General features: G+C 39.3%; 1 protein-coding gene across 1 annotated transcript; it reads right to left on the bottom strand.

The window, feature by feature from the left end:
* Positions 1-7141: 7141 nt before the first annotated feature.
* Positions 7142-25562, bottom strand: IGSF1 (immunoglobulin superfamily member 1). Its single transcript, XM_049766996.1, is given in 19 exon segments — positions 7142-7457; positions 7460-7560; positions 7741-7864; positions 8390-8668; positions 8782-9069; positions 9201-9488; positions 9672-9959; positions 10735-11022; positions 13189-13467; positions 13798-14088; positions 14480-14512; positions 14601-14671; positions 17281-17401; positions 17735-18013; positions 18489-18782; positions 19224-19508; positions 24611-24898; positions 25193-25474; positions 25547-25562. Coding segments are annotated over 19 exon segments (3927 nt in total). The 3' UTR covers positions 7142-7425.
* Between the last annotated feature and the right edge of the window lie 1707 nt (positions 25563-27269).

The following is a 27269-nucleotide window of genomic DNA, read 5'->3' as shown; positions in this document are numbered from 1 at the left end:
GTGGGTTCATTAGGAACAAGCCATGCCAGACTAAGTTAATTTCCTTTTGAATGGGATTATAAGGGGAAACTGAAAATAATTTACCTAGTCTTGACCATGGGTCTTGATGAAAAATTTTGTATGTCCTTTTAGAGAAGGTTGATATACATGTACTAGCTGGTAGTGTGGATTGATCTACGTATAACTTACTAAACAATCATTTAAAAAGTTGATTAAATTTGGAAAGACATGCTTCCAATATTTTGATAAGAATGACAAAATATTGACCAAATTGGTAATTACTATTTGAAAAAATATTTGTGTATAGTGTAATACATGACATAGTAATCGACATTGCTAGAAAAATTAAACCTGATATTGTTGTGACTTTTCTAATTATGGAGCACTTTCACGTATATTATTTCACTTGATCCTTACCTCACTATGCAGAATTAGAATAGTGATTACCTCTATTTAATAGATATGAAACCTGAGATTGATGGATTCGATAATTAGACAAGTAACACATAATTATGAAGATCAATATCAAGTTTTAAATAACAATATCAAAAATATCTTTTACTTTAATATCTTTGGGACAAATATGAAGTTGAATGTTTTCGCTCTAAAATGAAGTTCATAATTTAGAGTGACAGCAAGGCTTAAAAGTGCTTCTATAAATGGCATGGAGGTATCAATTAGCTTCAAACTTAGTATGAACCCATAGTGTTACATAGTTTCTAAATATGCTTTTGAGATCTCAGGAGTATATTAATGGAAATATAAGCCCATCTCACTGGACATAATGATTTTTTGTGTCTAAGTTGGATCAAAACTTCTCTTTTGTAATTGTGGTACAGTAATTACATAGAAACATCTGAATGTTCTACTTGGAAGAAAAGACATAAGGAAGGATTTTGTGTAAAACATTTCTCATTATACATTACATATTTCATACCCTGTGCCATGGCTGTTAAATGTGGAAGAAAAATCTCAGAACATTAAAGGAATTTCTATACCAATACTTTTCTCGAAGCTAAAGCCATTCTTTGTAAATATTAAATTTCCCCATCCACCCTTTAAGCTCCTCTTATAGAAAAATTCAGACAATGGTCAGCAACTTGTTTGGATACTTGTAGAAATGTATGTTAAGCATTGTCTATAATGGGCTTCTAATTCTAAGATTATTTAATTTTAGTATTCCTTTACTGTGTTCAGACGAATATGAATCAAATACAAATTTGAGGCATCAAACGAATTTCCTATGATTAATTGCTGTGGTCAAAATGAAACAACTGCTTTCTTTTCTCAATGATACCTCAAAAACAAAAGACCTTTGAGCTGGAGAGATAGTTCAAGGGTGAAGGCACTTGTCTTACACTTGGTCAATCCTGGCTCAGTCCCCAGCACTTTGTATATTTTCATGAGTACTGCCAATTATAACCTCTGAGTAGAGAGCCAAGAGTAAGTGACCCTAGAACAAAGTTAGATAAAATAAAATACATTTAGTTAATTTTGTGAAGATGCTTATGACAATATCATTCCTTATCTCTGGTTCAGAACTTTACTCAAATTTGAATTTTATTCCTTAGTGTATATTCTGTTAGCTTTTGATGTCATGTAGTTGATTCTTAGGCCTTTCGCATATAGTGACTAAATATGACCTTCTTGAATTCCAAGAAATTTCCTCATAAAAGTCATTCTTTAAAGGTCAACAACTTATGGAATTCTTGAATTTCTCTGTATACCCTAACCACACTCAATTTAAAATGTTACTTGAGCCAGGTTCCTGTGGAATTAATTTACTAGTCTGGCTTTAGGCCCATTTTCAATGAGAAGGGGGTTAAGGGGACATCTTTCTTCCTCAGATTTCTATTGACCTGTATTCACCACCCATGTAATTTCCTTTTTAGATATTTCTCCAGAATGGAGATCATTTCATCACACAGATTGCCTTCTTAGGAGGGGACCTTAAAATTTTTAGTGCAGCAAAATAGAGTAGCATGGAGTTCTGGGAGGGAAAAAAGAACTACCAAGAATAAGTTAGGAGACATGTACAAGTCATCTTTCATAATAAGTTTGAGGGCTAGATTCCATTGATAAGGAAGGGAAACAAAAGGACAAATGATGAATGGCTTTCAGGAGGTTTAACATTTGGCAGTAGATATCGAGTTAGACTGTTAGATAGAGATACCTCCTTTTTTTTTGAGAGTGCAAAGTCAGTATCTCAGAATAGCTCAAGACAGCATAGCTTAGTGGTTATAAACACAAACTCTGGAGCCGGACTGCCTGGGTCCATAACCTGTCTCCAGCACTTATTAGCTGTGACATCTAAGTAGAATGGTTATTAATCTTTATGTGAAGCTCCCTTTCTTTCCTTGTTAGAAAAGTAAATGCTGACAGTACCTACCTCACAGATTCATCATAAATAATAAAAATGTATGTGTAAATTACAAGGGTGGGGCTTAATGAAATACTAAGTGTTAGTGGAATAAAATTTAAAACCAGGTGCAGTGGTGGTCAATATAGTAAACATTTGTTGTACATTAATTACTTTTTAGCTACTGGGTTATCCAAGGATTAGTAAGGGAGACTATTGCTTTACAACCAGGAAAAATTGGATTCTAATTTCAGGTCTGCCTTTGGCTAGGAGCTGGGTGGCCTTGGTCATATTACCTTCCCTCTTTGAGTCTGTATTTCTTCATGTGTAAAATGAGAAAAAATAATAGCACAGAGTTTCACAATGTTTTTCTTAGGAATGAATGAAGTAGTACTTATATGTGTGGCATAGATAAGGGGTCTAGAAAGATGATCATATATGATTTTATAAACTGGTGTCTATGCAATGAAACCTAATAGAAATAAATATTAAGACTTAAATTTGAGTTAAAAAATTTAATTGCAAAATAACTCATCATTTAAACAAGCAAATGTTAAGCATGCATTATCTTGGCAAGAGGGAGTGTGAAAAAACTTGTGGGTTTCTGATGACCACAAATTTCCTGTGTGCCAATAGTGAGATATTACTGACCAAGGACTTATGTAATTTTAGATGGCAAAATAGAAATGATGAATTGAGATACCAGATAAATGATCATTTTATTGTCCTCTTTACCCTGTCCTGGTTAGGCCACTTTTAGATGTACAGAACTACTTGCTCTTTATAATGTTTCTGAATGGACAATGATAAATGATAATGATAAATGTCATGAACTGGGAATCATTAGTAAACCTTTTCTTGAGGAAGAGATTGAAATTACCCAGGGAGAAACATGAAGGCAATATTCGAAAAAGTTTTTTTCTACTGAAGGTGTTCACAGAACATAACCCACATCCAATCTGTTAAAAATACCGTTAACTCTGTATGCAGATTATATCAATAATCCAACTATTTCTCATCACCTCCTCTGTTACTATGTTGACCTAAACCATACCCTCCAGTCTAAATTATTGTAATAGCTTATAGAAGAGCTGTAGTTATATCTTTGTCTCTCATTCTATTCCACATGTATGGCTCCATTTAAATGTGAGGCTAATCTTGCTACACGCATGGCTTTGTATTTCAGAGTTCAAATACCAGTTTCCATGAAAACCTAAAAACTTCTTGCTTGATCTGTTTTCCATTTCCTCTCTGATCTCATTTTCTTCTATCCCTCTTCCTCATACTGACCCTTTAATCTACTCAAGGTTCCTCAAGTCAGACAGGTATTTTTCCTTTTTCAGGGATACTGCATATGCTTTTATCACCAGAGTCTACTTTGCCTAGACATCCACTTGACTTTCTTCTTTATATCCTTCAAAGTATAAGTCAAATATTAACTTCTCAGCAGATTCTTATTCATCCTTTTAATTTAATTGTAATTGTATTGATTTACCACTGAGTTGCAATACTTTGTAATTCCAAGTGGTCATAACTTTATATGAGTACAGTTATCCTCACTTTCACCACCAAAGTAACAATGCTAGCATACCACCAAAATGATCCCTTGTGCCTCTGCCTCTTGGAGCTCTGATTCAATCACCCTGATTGTACTCATTTCCCCAAAAGTGAGTATCCCACCTACCTCTGTTTTCATTTTTACCACATCATTTTATGTGGTCTCACACAATAGATAGCACTAGATATGTGAAATATAGAAAAGAATTTTTTCACATATAGTAGGTTAGGAGTTGGTTATGCACAAACGCTGTGCTCTCAAAAGCCTGAATAATAGACAATTCGTTACTCAAAGACACACTGAAAGAAAGCAAAATTTTTTATTTTACTTTCTTAATAAAATCTTCAGGACTCAGCTAATAAGTCATATCTTTAAAAAGTTATAGAACTATTTTGCCTGCAGAATGGTAATAAATTCCTCATCCCTAGAAGTGTATAGAAAGAGGCTGTGTATCTACTTTTTAGTACTGAGATAAATGAGACTCTGTACTAGGTGGAAATTTGAACCACACCACCTTGACTGGATTTGTAACTCTGAGAGGTTTGTTTGACCAAAGGTGTGCAAGCCCAAGAATTGGGTGTGATTTACTTTCAAACTAAAAAGAGAATCTTTAGCCTATCTTCCTGGACGCCCAGAGACAATTTTCCTCACTAAGGTCCATTCCACCCTAAATGATATTCCGTTTCCCAGAAATTATCTGATGCTGGGCTGATGAATAGAGGCCAGCCAGGGGTAAAGGGACTGATTCCCATGGCAACCAGGTTGAAAAAAAAAAACACCATGTGGAGCACTGTCAGCAACAAGCTATGTTTCCATTATAAATAGATATTTAATTCATTGAGATAGTTTGTGACGACATCTGCATTATAAATAGACACCTAATTCATTGAGATAGCTCTGACAACAACAAGTAGAGTCAAACCTCAAATCTACTCTTTGTATGTGCTTCACAGTTAATTGACAACTTTCCCCCACCCTAGAGAACATGTAGAACTTGATCCTATAAACGAAAAAATGGTTTATGTGTGTGGTTCTTATTTTAGTGTTTTCTTTTATAGACTTACCAAATTCAGTGGTTTACAATTTATTAGTAATGGTTTTTCATACACATAATTCCAGCAACACACCCATCACCTGTGGACTCCCCTTCATCTCTCAAGGACCTATGTGAGTGTTTTTGTAAAATCAACTAGCAGTCCAATATCATAATATTTCTTTTCGTTTCTCATGGAAATATTTCAATATTTTCTGTTGCATAAATACCTCTGGTTTAGTAGTTTTTGGACACAGGAGGCATTATGTTTAGTGTCTGGGTTTCACACTGTAATTGTCTATCATGATTGCCATGAGTTTTTTTCTAACCTAGAGGTGTTTCTAAATTTCAGGTCTCAGCCTTTTGTTCTATTGTTCCCACTTTTTCTCATTTAGAAAAAGCGATAAAGACCAAGTGATCACTTGAAAACTTGCACAACTTGCTAACTACCACTAGACTTTACAATACACTTCAGAAAACTCAGTGATTGGAAAACAAAATCAGACCTAATCCAAGGACTTCTACCCTAAACAAAGGACCAAGTGCAGGCTTCCCTCCCTTGTTTAAAATGTACAGCTTGATTGAAGGTTATAGATGAAGAGTTGGAAGTAAAATCAGAAAGCAACAATTAGGCTTTGCTGAATTCAAATGTAAAAGCACCTTTGAAATGCAGTTTTTAGAAGCACAATTTTTATAATAAATTAGTGTAAGCAACTAATAGAATGTCATCAATTGGAAATCAGAGTAAGACTTTGTACTGCTACTACCAAAGAGCTCAATACAAATTAGCCTATAGCATTTAGAGTGTTTCATTTTGTAAGGATTAAGGAAAATGGGGTGCATTTTTAAAGGTGTTAGATAAATAAACTCAATGCAGGAATACAGAAGCCGTTTTCTAAACTTCATTCTAATCATGGACAAACTATGCATTGCCTATTGAGAAGACAGCTTAGAATTGAACAGTGCTAGATGGTAAGAAATCTTAGGGTCACATCTGAAGGGGCCAAGACATTCTCTACAACATGTATGTCAATTATTCTGAAGCCTTATTTAGCAAGGTTCAATGATCTAGGAAAATGGTCTTCCCCAGCTCAATCTCTTTTGATAATGTGTACTGAATTCTTACAAAGGAGCAAGTGGCATGTTATTCCAGGGAGAAAAGTCAGGTGCTCAGAATGAAACTGGCAACTATTTGGGGGTACTAGGAGCAGACACTGTGAGATTTTCTGCTGAAAATATACCTGCTCTTTCTTTGAGGTCCCACTTACTTTGAGAAAAGAGTATTTCTTTATGAAGAAAAATTATTTAGCATTTGTCAATCAATCACACTTAGGAGTGATCATTCTGTGATCACTAAGTAAGGGCCAAAAACACACTGAAAGTTTTAAATGTTTTCAAAGAGCTAATCCTGATATTTATCCCTATACTGAATAATTATTTTTATTAATATATTTTTGTTTTATGGGGACCACACTTGGTGGGTTCAGGGCTTTCTTCCTAGTTCTGTAATCAGAAATTATTCCAGGATGGCTTGGGGACCATATGATATGCCAAGGATCAAACCTGGGTAAGTCATGTGCAAAGCATATGCCCTAACCTCTGTGTTATTGCTCTGGCCCCCAATATTTTTTTACAATATTGTTAATCATAGAGACTTAGGCAAACAATGCTTCAATTTTACACCCGTGACCAGTGTTAGAGTACTTTCATAAATACCTCAAAGTATCCTACTTGTCATGCCTTTAGAAAACTTATTAAATTTAAAAATCTGATCGTAGTTTGGACCACATATGGTATTAATGTACACAATTATCACATCTCAACACTAACAAAAGCCCAAGATCTTCCACCAATAAATATCCTTAGGTTACAGTTGATGTATCCTAAGAAATAACATAGTGAAAGTGTTTTTCCTCTTCAAGCTCAATTTAGGGACTGTATCGACATTTATTTATTCATCTATTTATATAATTGTATAAAGATTGTTATTCTTTTCAGTGAACACAACCTAAACCAAATTATGACATCCTGTTATTTGAGTCTTCAATCTTTCCCTACTCCATAATAGAGATCCTTTATTTTTGTACCAGCACCCCCATATTTTCTTATTTTGTCAGAGAGGTCAGCTTTAATGCAGCATATCTGATGAGTTGAAGGTTTACAACAGAACAATAGAAAACCATTGTTATAGTTTTAGCAGTTTAATATTGAATAATCTTTATTCAGAAGAATACATTTTTAATAGAACCTCATGCATCAGTACATCAGTACAGTAAAGGGTTACAGGGGTAGGGAATCTCTCTTTAGAAAACATCTTTTCTGGTAGATCTCTCAACTGCCAGAATCCCCTGGATTCAGCTCAGGTGATTAGTGGCCAAGGAAGAGTAGCTAATGTTGACACCAAGGGAAACAGGGCAGGCTTACAGGTCTCTGAGGAGAAAAGAAAGAGGAAATCTCACATCAAGGAGTAGGTTATTATACAGGGACTGGCACTTCTACTGAGGTCCCCGAGAGGTTGATGAGGGAGAGCTGGTATTGGTGTCTGGTTCCCCATCTAGGTTGCATTCTTCAAGGGCGATAGTCTGGTCTCTTCCATCTGTATCTGATCCCCTGTGGAGAGAAAAATTTAGGATACAGAACCATTGAATTGAAAAGAGATTGCATTGTAGAGCTTGGGAAGATCCGAAAGCATCAAGCTGACAACAGGTATTCAGATGCTAGAGCAGCATTCAGAGTATTGTTTTTCAGCATCCCTGGGTTCACAGAAGAAAGCTTACATGAAGTATTTACCTGGTCCGGAGTCGAGGCCACTTCTTCCATTCTATGGCTAACACTATCCCCAAGGCTACCACCACCACCACAATCAGGCTACTTCGGACAATGTTACCCACAGTGCACTCCTGAGCAGCAGGCCCTGAGTTAATAAAAGAGCAGAAACCAATGCCATAGAGGTTAGCACATGAATATTACTCAATGTTTTTGTTTGGTTTTTCTTTTTTTTTTGGCCACACCTGGCAATGCTCAGGGGTTACTCCTGGCTCTGCACTCAGGAATCACTCCTGGTGGTGCTGGGGACCAGACGGAATTGAACCCGGGTCAGCTGCATGCAAGTCAAGTACCCTACCTGCTGTGCTATTGCTCCATCCCCCTGTACTTTACTCTTGCCCTCTTGTAGACCCCGTATCTGGTCCTCAGTGGCAGTGCTTACTGTGAGGCAAAACCAGCACTTCATTTTTTGAAGTCAGGGGATTTTGAAAGTATCTTGATTACAACTTTTGCATGAAACTGAGTTTTTACCCCCTCACCATTCCAAGGAAAAAAAGGACCCAAGTTGAGATATCATACTCCAAGTTAGTTCCCCCTGCCATATTTGGACTCTTTCCATGGAAAATATTTCTGTGACTCCAATGTTAGTCACAAAATGACCAGTTCCTCTTACCTGCTGCTCCAACCAGCTCCAGAAGATCACTGGGTTCTGACCATATATCGGGGTAGGCCTGGAGGCGGTAACTACAACTATAGTTTCCAATGCCTTTTCCTTCCATATTGTTGATGACAAAGTCTCCATCCTCTGAGAACTGCTGAGGTGCTTCTTCTCCATCATGTTCTAGGACAAATTCAACTCCTGGCAGGGGTCCTCGGCACTGCAATGTGATGTCCTTCCCTAGCTTGAACTCAGCGTTCGGCCAAGCTGACAGAGATGGCTTGGGGGGCTTATCTAAAGCCAAAGAAACACGGTTAGAGGTGGCCCTAAACCCAGCCCTTTCCCCAATTAGGATTAAATACTTAAAAAGACACATCTAGATTCTTACTGAATTCTCCAGAACTTACCAGTCACCCAGATCTCCAGAAGCTCACTGTGATTGGAAGCTGCAAGGGGAGCAGTTTCCAAATAATAGACACAGCTATAGATTCCAGAATCCTTACTTCTCACTGATGGCATCCAGAAGTCAGCCTTATACCCATTTGGCTTCTGTTGCTCTATGGGCTCTTGGACACCCTTTTTCAACAGGACATATGTTGAGTCAGGCAATTCCCCTTCACAGTGAAGTGTCATGTTTTCTCCAGGGGCTACCACAGGACCAGGCTGGGCTGATAGACTGGGCTTCGGAAGCAAACCTAGAAGAAATTCACTACCTGTTAGAAAGAAAATCCTGCCACCTTAGGTTCAGTGAAAACCATTTCTCATGAACCAATTAATATTCTTTCCTTTCTATAGCCGCATGCTAATTAAAGCATCTTTTCCTTACCAGTGACTATGAGTTCCAGGGTGTTGCTAGGCTGTAACTTGATAGGGCTTGTCCAGTCAGGATGGTAGCAACAACTGTAGCGTCCTATGGTAGCACCAGATATATTAGTGATGGGAAATGCCCCATCATTACTGGTGGTTTCCGAGAGCTCCGCTGAAGTGTCATCTCTTTCTTTATGCAGAATGTACCCTACTCCGCGAATTGGGCCTTGACACCAAAGGGTAACGTTTTGCCCCATGGGTACCACAGAACTGGGCTCAGCAAACAACCATGGCTTGGGGAATGTATCTAGGAAGAATTCAAAGATGCCAAATGGTAAATATAGAAACTTACTACTTCCTAAATTAACCCTTTATTTTTATTTAATGTAATGTTTCCCTTATCCACACAATACCTCCCAAGAGAGATTATCCCCCTTAAGCCCTAATTCTAGTCATGTCCAATCCAATCCTGTGTCCTGTCTGTTCTTACCAGTCACCCAGATCATAACGGGTGTGCTGAGCTGTGATCCCCTGTTGGACATGGTTGTCTCATAATAGACACAGCTGTAGTTCCCAGAATCCTCTACACTATTAGTGTGGAGAAGGAAGTCAACTGAGTTCCCTGAAGCACTCAGGATCTGTAAGGGAGTCTGTGTTCCTTCCTTCAGAAGGGCAAACCTCATGTCCCAGAAAGGTCCTTGGCAGCGCAGGGTCACATTCTTTTCCGGAAGTACCACTGGACCTGGTTGAGCCAAGAGAGTAGGCTTGGGGTAGAAATCTGAAATGAAAGATAACACAGCAAGAAAAAAACTTGTCTACCACATTCTGAAAATTTCCTGAAACAATACATAGTTATGTAGAAAATTAGAAAATGCAGACAATACTAAATGAGAAAATCTAATTTTACCACTCAAAGATACTCAAACTTTATATTTTTATGCCTTTGTTTTCCTTCTATCATTATATGCGTGTTCATGACATGGAAATGATACCTATTTCCATAAGTGGGGTCCTACTGTATTGAAAGTTATGTACTTTGATATTTCCATTTAACTCTGTATTGTAAACATTTCTCTGTGATGTTAGTCTTTGAAAACTGTCATTTGTAATGGCTGCATACTATGCAGCAGACATTTCAAGGCTACCTCCTTTTCTCTGAGGGTCATCCAGCCCTCCAATCTCTTGATTGCTGAACTAAGAAAAAAGTGGACAGTGAGTCTAAAGCCCAAGGACAAGCCACAAAATGATCTCAGAAATAAGCAATATAAACTTAGTACTGGAAATTGGACACTCATTTTCGCCACCTTGCCATCCTTACTCTGCCGCTAGAAATTACTAGTATCTACCCCTTCCTTTTTCTCTTAAACAATAAAAAGTAAAATCAGTTAAAAGATATCTTCCTTACAAGGGCTGTTTACTATATGCCCGACACTGCCCTAAGCAATTTCTCTGTCTCTTTGGAAAGAAAGTCCTTTCTCGTCATCTGACAGTCCTTCTGTCCACTGACTCAGGGTCAGTACCTTTGCCTCTACCTGGATTTTTCCCCTCCTCACCTGTCACCACAAGCTCCACAGGGTCACTGGGCTCAGACCAGATAGAAAAGTCATAATAACGGCAGCTATAATTCCCTCCATCACCATTGCCCACCGAAAGGATGAGAAAGTGAGCTGTACTGGCACCCAGATTTGACCAGGATCTGTCACTGGATGCAATTTCACTTCCATCTTTGTAAAGAATAAAGCTCATGTGCTGGTGGGGAGTAGAGCAGTTGAAAGTTACTCGGGAACCAGCAGTCACCAGAGGACTGGCACATGTCTTGAAGAAGGGCTTGGGGTACATTTCTGAAAAATAAAACAAACAAAACACAACACAGAAAAAGAGGAAGAAAAAGGAGGATGAGGAAGAAGAAGGAGGAGGAGGGGAAGGAGGAGGAAGGAAAAGGAGGAGAAGGAAGGAGAAAGAAGGATGAATAGAAGAAGGATGGAGAAGATAGGAAGGAGTAGGAAAAGGAGGAAGAGGAAGGAAGAGGAAGCAGGAAGAGAAAGAGGAGAAAGGAGGGGGAGGAAGAAAGAGGAGGAGGATAAAAAGGAGGAGAGGAAGAACGAGGAGAAAGGAGGAGGGGAAATGAAGAGAAAGGAGGAGGAAGAAGAAGAAGAAAGAGGAGAAAGGAAAAGGAGAACGAAGGGGGAGGTGGAGAAGAAAGAAGGAGGAGGAATGAAGAGAAGGAAGGAAGAGGAAGAAGGATGAAGGAGGGGGAATAAAAAGAAAGAGGAAGATAAAGGAGGAAGGAGGAGGAATGAAGAGAAGGAAGGAGGAGGAAGAAGTAGAAGAAGGAGGAAGGAGCAGAAGGAAGAAGGAAGAGGAAGATAAAGGAGGAGAAAGAGGAAGCAAGAGGAGGAAGTAGAAGGAGTAGAAGAAAGGAGGAAGAGGAATGAGAAGAAAGGAGGAAGAAGTAGAAGGAGGAGGGGGAAGAAAGAGGAGGAAGAAGTATAAGAAGGAGGAGGGAAAAGCAGGAGGTGGAAGGAGAAGGAAGGAGGAGGAAGGAGGAAGCAAAAGAAAGAAGAAGGAAGAGGAAGGATGAAGAAAAGGAAGTAGGAAGGAGGAGAGGAAAGGAGGAATGAGGGGAAGAAAGGAGAGAAAAGAGAAGGAAGGAGGGGAAGGAAGGAGGATGATAAAGGAAAGAGGAGGAAGGAGGAGGAAAAAGAAGGAGGAAGGAGAAGGAAGAAGGAAAAGGAGAAAAAGGAGGAGGAAGGATGACGAGAAGAAAGGAGGAGGGAGAAAGGAGGAAGAGGAAGGATAGGAAAGAGGAGGAAGGAGGGGGAGGAAGGAGGAGAAAGAGGAAAGATCAGGAGGAGGAAGAGGAGAAAGGATGAGAAAGAAGGAGGAGAAGGGAGGAGGAAGAAAAGAGAAGGAATGAGAAGGAAGGAGGAGGAAGAGTAGAAGGAGGAGGAAGGAAGAAGTAAAGAAAGAGGAAGAAGGAATAGGAGGAAGAAGTAGAAGGAGGAGAAAGGAGAAAGAAGAAGTAGAAGGAGGAAGAGGAAGAAGAGGAGGAGAAAGAAGAAAGAGGAGAAAGAAGGAGGAAGAGTGGATGGAGGAGGGGTGATGAAGTAGAGGGAGTAGGAGGAGAAAAGATGATGAAGAAGAGGAAGAAGGAGAAGGAGGAGAAGAAGGAGGAGAAGAGGAGAAGGTGGAGGAGGAGGAGGAGGAGGAGAAGAAGAAGAAGAAGAAGAAGAAGAAGAAGAAGAAGAAGAAGAAGAAGAAGAAGAAGAAGAAGAAGAAGAACAAGAACAAGAAGAAGAACAAGAAGAAGAACAAGAACAAGAAGAAGAACAAGAAGAAGAACAAGAAAGTAAATATTGGTTCTAGGAAATGGATTTACTTTTCATAGTATTTTATTCAGAAGTTGGTGCATTTTAAAACTCAAGGCAAATCTATTTTGCGGATGAATTTCTCACACAAAGGCCTTTTAGGCTCATTCCTCCCCTGCACCAGTTGAATTCCCACTGCTGTCGGGGTTAGCAATGGACAAAATGCAGAGATTGTTGTCCAGCAGCACCGCTGTTTCCTGGGCCTCAGTTGGTCCATTTGGTAAAGAAGGGAAAATAGAACCAACTTCATCTCTATTGAGCATTTGCTCTATAGCTAAGTGAAAACAGTGATATGAAAATAATTACAAAAATTAAATAACCCTCCACAAACCCTGGCTATTAATAACGATTATGGCTATTAATATCTTGCAGTCCAGAGGCCCTGGCACTCCCAGTGCCACGCCTGCCTGGCTCTAAGATTGGATACAGGCTCCCAGGACCAGCAATAAAGTTTGCTGTGGGGAAAGCAGTGTCTGATCCAGCATCCCCCCCCTCCATGCCCTGTAATCCTGCTTGTGCCCGTGTGCTCACACGCGCGCGCGCACACACACACGCGCGCGCGCACACACACACACACAAACACACAAACTGTCCCAGCACAAGTTGCATACACACACATCTACACACATACTTTTCTACCTTTAATGACAAGCTCCACAGGCTCACTAGGCTCAGACCACTTGAAGGGGCTCTTTTCAGTATGAGTTCGGCAGCTGTAATTGCCTTCCTCTTTATCCTCCATTCTTTGGATTGTGAAAAAGGCTTCTCTCCCAACCACACCAAGTTGCTGGACAGGTTCCTGTACCCCCTCCTTATAGAGCGCAAACCCCATGCCTTCCAGCCATCCTTTGCACCGGATTTTCAGTTCCTGTCCTCGGACTGGGGGAGAAGCAGAAATGACAGGCTTGGGGAGGATATCTGGAAAATAAAACGGGGTGGAAAAGCAGCCTGAAGTTGGGAGCCCCAGATGGGATGTCTGGAGTAACTTTATCCGAAAGACAAAAATAACAACAATCATAGCAATTGCAACAAAAATCCTCCTGGATTAGCCTTTGGCTTTTTCCCTTAGCCCCTTCTTCCGACCCCCACCCCACCCCTATTACAGTGCTCCTTCCTGATCTCCTGCTTTGGCAGGCAACACAACCCTTTGTGCTCTGGGTTGCTATGCTTTATCTCACCCACCAAAAGTATATTGGAGACCAAGAGGCACTGGGATCACTCCGGGAGGATCTTTTTGGTCTTTCTTACCTGCTCCCACTAGTTCCAGGGCCTCACTGGGCTCAGACACAGCCATCTCTTCCCATGAATGACAGTGGTAACTCCCGGTGTGGCTCTGGGTCAAGGCGCCAAGGGGGAAAGCTGCCCGGACCTGCTCTGTGGCCGGACGAGTGGCAATCCACCCGGTTCCATCTTTTAGCAGCACAAACTCCTTGGTTGAACCAGAAGGGCTTCTGCACCAGAGGGTTAAGTTCTTCCACGGGGCCAGAGGATAGTTGGTCTCTGCCCACAGCTCAGGCTTAGGAGTTGGCATGACTATTTCTAGAAACAGCAGAGTTAATGTAGCCATCCTCCCCCCCACTTTACTCCTCCCCCCTTCTCTGCTCGAGAAATCCCCCCGACTCAGAGCACACTGCCCACCGCCCTTTTCAATCCAAATCCAAACTCTCTTTTCTTCCGCAGGTGCTGGAAAAAAGGGAGCTAGTGTCTCAGCTGAGCTTCAGAAAAGTGCAGAAGCCTGAGGGGAATTTTGCAGGCAGAAAAGCAGCATAGGAAGCAGCATTTTGCCAGCAGTTTTAGCAAGTGTCCCTTCCTGACTGTCCTTTCCTCCTGGCCGGTTCCTCCCTCTATTCCCTAGCCACTGACACTGACACTCTGAAGTTATTTCAGATCTCCAGGGAGGAATGTCCCAGTCTGGAGCTGGAAAACTCACCAGTCTCTTCTGTCACTGCCCCATTACACAGTCCTGCAAAAGAAATTACTGCTAGGATTTGCCTTCTGTCCCCCACTCCTGGGCTTCTACCCAGACCCCTTCCCCAGCCCTTGGTACTCACCACAGCAGAGCAGGGCCGCGACTATGAAGAGCATGGTGACCCCTTGAGCTGTTCCCAGCAACCAGGCTTCTCTAGCGAGATCAGAAAAAAGAGAAGAGGAGTTGCCGGGATTAGGGGGAGGGCGGAGAGAAGGGGGCGGCAATTAATACCATTGGTTTACTCACTACCCAATAGGGATTGAGTAGAGCCACGATAATAGAATATAACCTTTTCTGACATCGATGACTTTTCTTCTTGAGGGTCTCCCCACCTACAAACCTTTTGCTCTTTCGTGCCCCACGTGCCCCCACCCACTGCCCTTCCCCCCTCAGTGTACATCATGTGTCAGTTCCCCATGGTTTCTGATTAGGCTGTTATTGGAATTGAGACATTAGATGCAAAAATGCTTTTATATCGTCAGCTTTCAGAACCCCTGGAGCTCACAGTGTGATAGGCAGCTCTGGGTGTTGGGTGTGTGGGGTGAAATCTTGGCTGATTCTCTGTTCATCAAATTTAAGTTTGGAGGCAAGTTTTATTATGGCAGCATTGGTCCTCAGACATACCCGCTTCACCTGCTTTTGTTATGAAGGGTTGCCTAGACAGCAGAGGTGCATTACCAGAAGATTGTCAGTGTCAAGCTAAGCTTGTCAGAGTGGGATGTCCCTAATGCCATCCAAATAATAACTAGAAACATGCAGCAGTTTGGGATTATGTACCCTGTAGAGTTTGATTACATTAAGCTGAAATCTATTTTACAATGTTTAATTAGAAAATACTCACACTCCTTCTATCCTGGTCCAGAAAATGTTTGACAACCTGCTTTCGCTGAAATTGAGTTTCTTTTGTTTATTTAGTTGATTGGTTGGGTTTTGGTATTTGGGCCACACCTGGCAGTGCTCCTGGGTTTTTCCTGACCCTGGGCTCAGGAATCACTCCTGGTGGGCATGTGGAACCATATGGCATGCCGGGAATCAAACCTGAGTTGATCAGTCCGTGTGCTAGACTATCAATCCGGCCCCCAAAATCTATTTTGAACTCATTTTTTGATTCAGTGTTTTTGAGCTGAATTGGAGTACTCATAGTTCCATTTTTCCTAAGTTCTCTTTTGCAAGTTACGTGTGTGTGTGTGTTTGTGTGTGTGTGTGTGTGTGTGTGTGTGTGATATTCTGTGGGAGGCTAGTACTGGACTCCCATGAAAGTGTTTTGAAAACTAAAAAAGTGGTGGCTCTTTTTCAGAAAACTTATCTTATGGGGTTATCACCTAACTACCCAAGATCTCTGTCCCAGAGATCCCAATGGAAAACACAAATACACCCAACCATAGTCTCAGCCATGGTGCAATGAATATTTGTGGGTACATGATCATGATAGGGTGGGTACAGCCAGAGCTGAGACAGAGCAAGCAGGTAAGTTACTCAGGAGGTAACTTACCAGGCTGTAAGTTGCCATCGATTCAAGATCAGCCTGAAAACAGGCTATCACAAGTAAAAAAAAAAAGAGGGGGATACTGCTGTATCAAGAGAAAGAAAGGAGAAATCTAGGAGCATGTCATTTAATTTTGTGAACCACTGGAAAAAGTTTAATTCTCTGATCCCATGTATTGCCTCATCAGAAATTACCTCCTTTAAGATAATATTCTTAGAATGCACAGGGAGGCCAGAGTGGCAGAGATACTGGTTTCTGTGGCAATAAGAATGGACCACAAAGGTCTCTTGCCCCCTAGAGCTAAGAGTAAAGTTGAAAAATTAGAATGGTGATTGATTGGACAATAACCTGGGGGAAAGTTCAACATGAATGATTTCAAGACAAAAAGTTTATGCTATGTTACTGTGTCAGACAGCAATATTCTATGAGGGAATAATTGATTGCTGGAGAAATTTGGATACTCTCTTCACGTGGAGGATTGATCATTAAAGAAGGTTTTTATAATTTCCTCATACTCTAAGAATTTTGTTTCTCCACACTCTTTCTTGAGTTCTCCTTCACCCACCCCTCTATGAAGTAAAAGCAAAATAACTGGGGTGATTTTACATGTTTTCTTTTTTGGCATTTGTGTTACAGCCAGCAGTAGTAGTGTTCAGTGCATATTCCTGGCTCTGTGTGCAGAGATCAATCACTTTTGGTGGTGTTCAGGGGACCATATGGGATGCAGCGAATTGAAAGATGGTTGGCCAAATGCAAGACAAGTACCCCACCTGCTATATTATCTCTCTGGACTTGAGAACAACTGGAATAAAAAGTCTTTTGAGTTTTTTTGAGGGGCTGGGTGGTACTGCAGGGACCATATATAGTGCCAACAATCAAAGCAGGGTTGACACATGCAAGGCAAGTCGCCCTGGACTAAAGAAACAAGTGGGGTGGAAAGTCCTTTTTAGTTTTGATTTTGGGACTCACCCACAGATTCTAGGGAGTTACTTCTTGTTTTGCACTCAAGAATTACTCTTGGCAGTGCTCAGTGGGACCACATGGGATGCTAGAAGTAAAATCAGAATTGGCCACATGCAAGACAAGCACCCTACCCACTGTACTATCTCTCAAGTCCCAGGATGAAAGTCTCTTTTTTCTTAATTCCAAAAGGTGTGTTTTCTGCACTTTCACTAGTTGTCCTGGTGGATTTCTTAACTGGAATTTGGCCCATTCCCGAGTCTCTGGTGGGCCTGGAAATAGATTGAAAAGCAAGGGAATGAAACATGATAGTTACCTGAGTCTGAGTCTCCGACATCTCCATCTTACCCACAGGACTATCAACAGTAAAGCAACAACCTGTATCACTAGGGTCAATCTGATGGCTTCATTCAAAACATGATTCCAAGCGAGAAAACCTGTAGTAGAGAAGACCGGAAGTAGGAACTTTGATAGGAACCAGGACAGAGGAAAAAAAAATCATGGGGTAAAGAGGACTTGCTTACTAGGAGTAAAGGCAAGGTGAAGCAGGAATAGTTTTATTTTCCATGAAGAATGACTATCCTACAAGCATCCTTCTCACTACCCTTGGGTGATTTGAAGACACCTCAAGAGAAGGATGCCCAATCCAAAGAATATTGACTTCTAAGACATTGATTTCCTTTTCCTTATTATTCTTGGTACTATGAGAGCCCAGAGAAATACTGGCCTAAGAGATAGAGACCTATTTTTATGTAAAGTTATGCTCTCACCTGCTGGTCCCATCAGCGTCAGAGGATCACTGTGATATGACCAGATATTAGGGTATGCATCTGCACGATAGCTGCAGCTGTAAGTCCCTGTGCCTTTCCCTTCAATATTACTGATGATGAAGTTTCCATTCACTGAGACTTGTTTCACTGTTGTTTTTTCTTCCTGTTCCAGCGAATATTCAATTACTGGATGAGGTGCTCGGCACTGAAGGGTAATGGCCTTTCCTAGTTTAAACACAGTGCTGGGCCAGGCTGTCAGAGAAGGCTTAGGGGGCTTATCTGCAACCAATCCAGAGACTAAAGTTAGTAGTAATCTCGACCTGTCACATTCTTCCCAAAAGTAAAATAATTTCAACCCAAAGAAACCTGAAATATTTAGTCTTTATTTCACTTCCACTAAGTCTTGTGGCTTTGAAATACATTATTTTCAAACAGATTAGGCTACTCATTGGTAATTGAAAGAATTTTGTGACTACTCGAATGAGGAAAAAATGCTTCCCTATATTACCTATGTTTCCCATGATCTGAAATAAAATAACTTACCAGGGACCTCAACAGGGCTAAGCCACACTGGGAGATTAGACTTAAGTAACAATACCAGGAGAAACAATGCATAATATATTTCAATAAATTTTCCACTGTCTTCCTAGTATGCTTTTCCTAGGCTCATAACTTCAAGAGTGAATGGGACCACTATCTCCTTTTTAGAACATTGTAATTATAAAAACATTGAACCACAATAATTAGCACTTGCCTATAACCACAAGATCCACAATGTTGTGAGATGTCACCCTGATGGAGGTCTTCCAGGAGAGGGAATATTGGCAGCTATAGATGCCAGCATCACTGTAGTTCACATTGTTGAGGAAGAATGACTTCTTGTCATCAATGTTAGTGTTATCCAAGAGCTGAAGTGCTTTATCTTCTCCTTTTTTATAGAGTGCAAGTCCCACGCCTTTCACTGACCCTTGACACATTAAGCTCACATTCTGACCCATTTGGACCACAGGACTTGGATGAACAAGTAGCCAGCTATCAGGGAAAGTGTCTAGGAAAAGACCCAAAGCATAAAGGACTTATAGTCTGACTCCCCCCTCCCACTATTAGGATCTTCCATTTTCTTCTTATAATTCACCCTTGGGGAAGCACATTCTTTTTTTTTTTTTTTTTTGGTTTTTCGGGCCACACCCATTTGATGCTCAGGGGTTACTTCTGGCTAAGTGCTCAGAAATCACCCTTGGCTTGGGCTGACCATATGGAACACTGGGGGATCAAACCGCGGTCCTTCCTTGGCTAGCGCTTGCAAGGCAGACACCTTACCTCTAGCGCCACCTCACCCGCCCCGGGAAGCACACTCTATACCAAGTTGTACAAATTCTGTTCCCCTTCCCACCATTAGCTGTGTCTGTGATATTAGCATGTCTAGGGATCCCAGAGAGAGTTGCATATCCAGAAGCCCCCATTCTCCCAAAACTTGCCCCAGTCTTACCGGTTACCCAGATTTTTTGCACATCACTGAGCAATGAGCCTCTGGATGAGCCATCGTAGTAAAAGCAAAAGTAACGTCCAGTATCATATCTTTTCAAAGACCGGAAGAAGAAATATGCCTCATTTTTTACTGGTCTCTTTAGATAAAAGGATTTCTTCACACCTTCAAGCCTTATTAAAGCAAAGGTCATTCCATAGATTGGCCCTTGACACCTGAGATGCAGGCTTTCTCCAGGTGCCATGAAGGGCCCAGGATATGCTGTAAGAGTTGGTTTTGGATAAAGTCCTAGAAAGGGAAGAAATCTCAATTTAGAGGCAAGACCATTATTTCCCATTATCTTCTGATATTAGTTTCTTTATTTCTTTGGATATACAGTGATAGATGTAGCCTATGCTTACTTTACTCTCTGCTACTTCCTTCCTTGATTTTTTGCTTCCTCTAAAAGATAATCAAGAGTAAGTTTGCTAATACCTCTTCCCTCTCACTAGACTATAGAAGTCCCACAAGTTCTAATTAAGTATATAGATCTCTGTGAATAGATATAATTTCCTGTATCTTTAGGTACACAAATTGCCAAATGTAGTTTGTCTGCCTTCAAAGAAACTAAACTTCTGAAAATAACTTTGACTACATCTTTGTAGAGCATGAAAAATGCTACAGTATTAAGGAGGCTTTTAAACATATTTAGCCTACATAAGACCCTGTTGTAGGAAATGGAAGCTAATAAAGGTTTGATCAGTAAGTCTTCAACCTACATAACTCTCTTCCTTATCTCCATAAATTATTCTTCAAAGGTGACTGCTTTACCAAATAGAGGGCAAATATTACAGCAAGCAGCTACTATTTTTAGCCACCCCTATAATAAGTAGACCTACCCATCCATTTTGAAAAGATCAGTCCTATTATCTGTTCCTTGGGTATATAGAATGTATATGAGACATTGTATCTAGGTTTGAAACAAATAAAATAAAATTTGTGCCAGTGAAATACCAACTTGCAATGAATGGTAAGAGTGAACAGAGGGGCCGGAGAGATAGCATGGAGGTAAGGTGTTTGCCTTTCATGCAGGAGGTCATCGGTTTGAATCCCGGCGTCCCAAAATGGTCCCCTGTGCCTGCCAGGAGCAATTTCTGAGCCTGGAGCCAGGAATAACCCCTGAGCACTGCCGGGTGTGAACCAAAAACCACAAAAAAAATGAGTGAACAGATACAGTGAAAAAACATTATGGAATATCTGCAGGAGGGGTGTTCAAATGATAAAAATACATACATATGGTTCAAACAACAATGCTTTGTTCTTTGATATGAAGTAAAATATATGCTAATAAATTACTATCTATTATTTATTGAAAATTAGATTAGGCCATGTTCTGTGACATATTATATTTTGGCAAGTCTTCACAACAATCCTATGAGGTAGGCATTATTACTATATAAATATGCAAGTTAGGAAGAGGCCTGAGAGGCATCATGTAGAAGATTGGATAGATACTTTTATCTCATTTTAGGTTGGAGAAAAACAAAACATATAGAGGTGACACCACTTGCTTACGATCACACTACATACAGTGTCATAATAGGAAATAGAAATGTAAAGGGTAATTAAAAATTGCTTTAAGAAACTTTATGCCACTTTATGAAATAAGAGAGCTTAGAGGAAATGGATAAGTTCTTGACTCCCATAACCTCCTAGTGATAAACGATTTGGAACACCTGAACACCTGAACAGGCCTATCATTTTCAAAGAAATCTAAGTGATAGTTAATGGTCTATGCCATAAAATAGCCTAGCCCCAGATGTATTCACTAGTGAAAACTTCCAAACCTTTAAAGAAGACCTACTGCCTATGTTTTAAATTTTTTTCAGGAAATTGAAGAAATAAAAACACTTCTAAAGCACTTCTATGAAGCAAAACTCACCCTGATACCAAAACCCAACATGCACACCACAAAAAAAGAGGATTCCATTCAATATCCACATTGAACACAGATGTGAAGATCCTTAACAAAATACTAACAAATAAAATCTAACAATTTATCAAAAATATTATACACTATAATCAATTGGATCCATCCAGGAGATCAAAGATGGTTTAATATAGGCAGATAAATGCAATACACCATATCAATAAAAGTAAGTTAAAATCATATGAGTATATTACTAGATTCAGAGGAATAATTTAGTAAGATTCAGCACCCATTCATGATAAAAACTCAACAAAATGGTAATTAAATGAACTTTCCTCAAAATAGCCAAAGCCATTTACCACAAGCCCAGAGTAAACATTATATTCAAAGGGAAGTACTACAAATCTTTCCTCTAATACCAGACACAAGACTAAGTTCTCCATTCCTGCCATTTTTACTATATATTATACTGGAAATAATTTCCATAAAAATTAGGTAAGAAAAATATATTAAGGTCATATGGAGAGGAAAGAACAAAAACTATTTGTTGAAGAAATGATATTGCATTTTGAAAATTCTAAAGGATCTACAAAAAAGTTATTAAAAATAATAAATGTATATAGTAAATAACAAGTTACAAAATTACTATGCAAAAGTGGATGATTTTCCTATACCCAAATAATGAAAGAGGTTAAAAAACAATATCATTAGCAATGTGCCTCAAAATTTAAGTACCTCAGAATCTACTTAATTAGATGTAATTAGTTAATAAACGAATTAGAGGTAAAAAGAACCCTATACCAAGAAACTACAAACTGATTCTTCAAGAAATAAAAGATCATACATGGTAATGGAACTACATACCCTGCTCATGGATTTGCAATGCTACTGTACACATTGTACAAATTCAATGTAGTTCCTATAAGGATAATCAAGATATTTTTCAAATAAATTGATTTTTTAAAACTCCTGAAATTCATGTGCAATAATAATTGCCCACTACCAATACTTAAAGCAATCTTGAGAGAAAAGATGTGAGGCATCAATTTTTCAATTTCAAACTATATTACAAAGTGATAGTAATTAAAACAGAATGGTAATAAAATAAAGATGTGCTCTCAAACCAAATAATAGAGCTAAATATTCTGATACAAAAGGTGTGTGATCAGCTAATCTTTCATAAAGGAGAGAAAATGAAGTGGAGCATGGAACACTTCTTCAATAATTGGTGCTGGCAAAATTGGTCAGTTACATGAAAAAAAGAAATGAGATCAGACCTCTTTCTAATGTCAAGTACAAAAGTCAAATAAAAATGAATTAATGGATATCAAACCTCGATCCATAAGTTACGTAGAGAAAAATATAGTTGAATTGAAGCAAAGGCATCTTCAAGGATCAAAGGAAATAAAGAACTTTAAATTAAGAAGCTTGAACTCATCAAAAGAAACTGACCAGGATACAAGGCAGTCTATTAAATTAGATAAATTGGTTCACCCAACAGTCACCTAATAAGGGATCACAATCAGAGATATATGACATTGGTGGAACTTTATAAAAAATAAGTATCCAGGGGTGGGGGAAAAATAAGTATCCAATTCCATTAAATAACGGGGAGAGGAGATGAAATAAAATATCCTCAAATAAAAAATACAAATAACCAAAAGGTATGTGATAAAATGTCCTGCATCATTAATTATGAGGGAGATGCAAATTAAAATCTCAGATATAATCTTACACAGAGAAACTGGCACACATAAAATTGAACTAGAACATTCAGGTGGTCTGGTATGGATGCATGGAGAAAGGGCTCTCATTCACTGCTGGTGGGAATGTCTACTGGTCCAGATTTCTTGAAAATAAAGTAATCGTTACTGAAAAATCTAGAAATTGAGCTTCTATTTGATGCAGCAACTCCACCTCTTGGAATATACCTCAAGGGCCCTAACACAAAATGATAAAGAGATTTGCACCCCTATGATCCTTGATTCACTATCCATAATAACCAAAATATGGAAACAATCCAAGTGTCCAAGAGTAAATTAATGGATAAGAAACTATGAGACATTCTGTACCCAAAGTTTATAGTATACAGTGGAATATTACTCAGCCATAAAAAAGACAAAATAATGAAATTTGCTGCAACATGGAGAGAACTGGAGACTATCATATGAGTGAAGTCAGTCAGAGAGAGAGACTGATGCAGAGTGATCTTTCATATGAGGGGACCAAGAAACATAATGGTGGAATAGGAAATGCAATAAGAAAATGGAAGCAAAGAAAATGAGATCTGGTATTTAATAGAAAACATGCCACTTGAATGTGCTGGAGTATAGAAACAGGGATGGAAAAGTGTCTGTGGTAAAAAGAAGTATGCCATTGAGAGGAGGATGTAGTGCTGAAATGTGGTAGTGTTTATGTATGGAACCCTATCAGCAACAGTACCATAAACCACAATGAAAAATCTTATTCTAATAAAGTGCTTCTTCTTAGAAGCAGACTGCTGTGAGAGGTAAATGGGGGAAAGGTGATGGGGCCTTGGAGGTTATGTGTACTGTGGTGAAATGATGCTGTGGAAACATTGTAAGGCTAAATTGTTATCATAAATAACTTTGTAATTTTACCCGGAATGAAAATTTGGGAATAGAAGTCAGGATTACTGCTTCTAAGATTAGGCTCCTTTCAGTAGTATTACCAAATACCCTAACACTATTTGTTGGAGGCATTCATAAAAGTTTCATAAATAAATTATGTTTATATGAATTTATTTTCCACTACAGATATAACATAAAAGTGTCCTTGTGCTTTCTTCCAGTCTATGACAATAGAATAGAAAATAGAAATAGGAAATAGAGTAGAAAAAATAATTTAAGTAGAAGATTATTGCTGTGGTGTATGTCTAATTTTTGAATATTTGGAAGATATTATTAGCTCTGTTTAAAGCTAAAACTATATTAGAAGATTTGGAAGTTAAAACTACAATAACTTATAATATGTAAGACACAAACTATCACTTTTGGGGTCATTTTATTTATTCTTTATCATCAGATTTAGCAATATCTTCTAATTTTATCCTTGTGAAAAAGAGAAAAATAATCTCAAAAGAATAAAATGTGTTTATAATTTTAAGTACCAGTTCCCATAACTGAAGTACCCATGCCTGACACATATTAGGTACTCAGTAAATAATATTTGAATGAACAAATTTATGCAAAAATTTTGACATGCAAAGAGCAACAAAACAGAAGCATTGAGACATCTATGCATTCAGTGTGCTCACTTACTTGCTAAGTTATTGAATCTCACATACCTAACTTGATGTGTGTTATTCTAATTTGAATCTCAATAAAATGTCAACTGACTCTAGCTCATAGACCATATAAGTCCTTGGAACTGGCTGACTCAACACCAGAAACACCGGTTGATCCAAACTTAATTTCAATGACAATAGTCATCAGAACCCAGCAGCTATAGCTACACCCACCTGCCACAATTAGTTTCAGGGGGTCGCTGGGCTCTGACCACAGAGTAGGATACATCTGAATATGAGTACGGCATATGTACATCCCTTTGCTCTTAGGCGTTAAATTGGCAACGGAGAATATGGTTACTGTCCCAGCTGAGGACCGGTAATCTGTGTACTCTGCAGGCTCCTCTTTGAATAGCATGAATACTATATCTTGCATCCATCCATGACAGAGAATATCAACACTACATACAGGAAGAGGGGAGGTTTTTGCTGAGATCCATAAGCTGGGTTTTGAAGTTTCACCTGGAATGAGAGAATGAATTGGTTTACAGAGCAAGAAATGTGCTGCTCAGGAGCAGTGGTGCAAAACTCTGCTTAAATGAGCATTCCTTGTATGAAACTTATTTGTCCCCCGCTTGCTCCAATGTCAGAGTCTCCCCTATGTTGAAATTTTGCCCTGTAGAAATTGAATGTCTCCATATGTGCACGCATTTGAGATAAACAAATGTATTAATTAGACAAAATCTATTCTGGGAAGGCAAGTTTGAATCCTGGGTGCTGGGATTTCTTACTGAGTACCTATCTTTGTCTTCTTACCTGGACCTTCCAACTCTAGAACTTTACTAGGTTTTGACCAGCCTTTTTCCTTCCAGTAGAGACACTTGTACCGTCCTGCATTGGTCTTAGTAAGGGCACCTAAGTGGAATGAAACTTTGATGGTCTTCTGGGAAGGGCGGATCCAGGTTAACTGTGTTTCATCCTTCAGCAGCAGGAACTTGCTTGGAAATCCAGAGGGGCTTTTGCACCATAGTGTAATGTTTTCCCAAGGGGTCTTGGGATAGTTGGTCTCTAGCCACAACTCTGGTTGAGACTGCCTCCCTGCTAATTAAAAAATATCACAAACATAAGAACCATTCAACCCTCTTCCTCCCACAAAAGAAAAACACTCACCACTCCTCATTGCCATGTTACCCCCCTTTTTTTTAAATGAGCACCAATCCTGAGTCACCCTTCAATCTTCCCTGAAGACAGAATATTTTTGCAGGGGGAGATGGGCTAGTGGCAGGAGCAATATGTATTCCAATGTATTTTATTTGTCCAAGGAATCCAAGTTAGTTGAAGAATAAAGTGCAAGTTTTGCTTCATTTCCATTTGAGATATAAAGCTTTACTATTCTGTAGGAAACTAAGTCAGACAATGAGAAGCCTGATTTCTAATCAGCTCAATCTGGCAATTGGTTTTAGGATCTCAAGGCAGTTAGGTCAGTGAGAGCGGACCAATGCCTATAGTCTTTAGGAATAAGTAAGACTTGAAAGGACTCACTTACCTTGTGGTGTCAAACCCAGACTCAGCCCTGAAAAAAAAGATTATATTAAAGTCACATTTTCTTATTTTTTAAGTCATATTCTCATCCTCCTCATTCACCTTCAAATCTCAAATCTCCCCTTTCCCTCCATGAAAGCACTCATTCACTGGATATCAATAGCAGGACCTCTTGTCCCTTACAACCATCCCATTGTACTCACATAAATAAAATTGTAACAATATGAAGGGCTGAAACATGGTGAACTTCTCCACTGGCTTATCCCATACAGTGGGTCTTGAAGGACTTGCTCCTTCAGCAGTTGGTGAAATTCTGAAAAGAAATTGTTTTTATTCAGAGAACTTGTTCTGCACTTGGAAGATTAGTTTAGATCACTGAAATGCACTTGCCAGCCCTGGCAAACATGTGAAGTAGTAGAGCAACTTCTGCTACATTCTCTCCTTGTCCTTTCCCCACCCTAGGTTGTTGCTGGTATTGATCATGTAAACTTAGTTTCAATGTTTGCTTTTATTACCCCAGGATCAGAAAGTTCTGGAAGACAGTCTAATAAAGACCAGCAGAAACCCTCTAAAATAAGAAAAAGAGTCAGTGCAGAGCTCACCTTTTAAAATTCTCTATATAATACAAAATATGTATAATATCAATATAGTATATAAGACATAGTGAAAATGTAGAATAAATAAAATATACATAATTTTCCTCACATCCTCCAACAACCTCATAAAAGAGGTACTCTGACTACTCCCATTTTTCTTAGTAAAAAAGCTTAGAGGAGGAACTTTGCCCAGCATCAAAAGAGATTAACTAGCACAGCCACAATTTAAATCCATACTATACTTCTTGAACCCTAAAATCAACCTTCAATCTTGCAAAGTATCCTTGGTTCCTTTTTCAGTTTCCTTTACTCCTTCCATTTCATCAGGCAGGCTTTCACTTTTGTGAAATGCTGCATATCCGATATTACTCTCATTTTCTCCCCCTGCACCCCCCCCCCAAGTTCCAAAGCCCTGTTTCAAGTGGCTGGTGGACAATAAAGCAGCTTGAGAGAATATAAGACATATATCATTCCTTGATTATCCATACTTTTAAGTATGTGGGTTTTTTTTTTTTGCCCCCAAGAGAAAAATTGTTTCAACTTCAGTGGATATGGCAGATATTGGAGTTCAGGGAGGTTCTCTTATTTACTGAAAATCTTTGTTGATACTCAATTCCTGAATGAAAATAATTAGATTCCTCGGGTTTTCTGGCTTTTCTCCCCTCTCCTATATTTAAGAAGCTTTTTGCCAAAAGAAGGTATATCTTTACCACAAAAACTCAGCCTCATTAATTCCACCAACTCTGTTCAAAATC

The sequence above is a fragment of the Suncus etruscus genome, chromosome X (assembly GCF_024139225.1).
Source record: "Suncus etruscus isolate mSunEtr1 chromosome X, mSunEtr1.pri.cur, whole genome shotgun sequence".
NCBI lineage: Eukaryota > Metazoa > Chordata > Mammalia > Eulipotyphla > Soricidae > Suncus > Suncus etruscus.
This window is presented reverse-complemented; position numbering and strand designations above follow the sequence as displayed.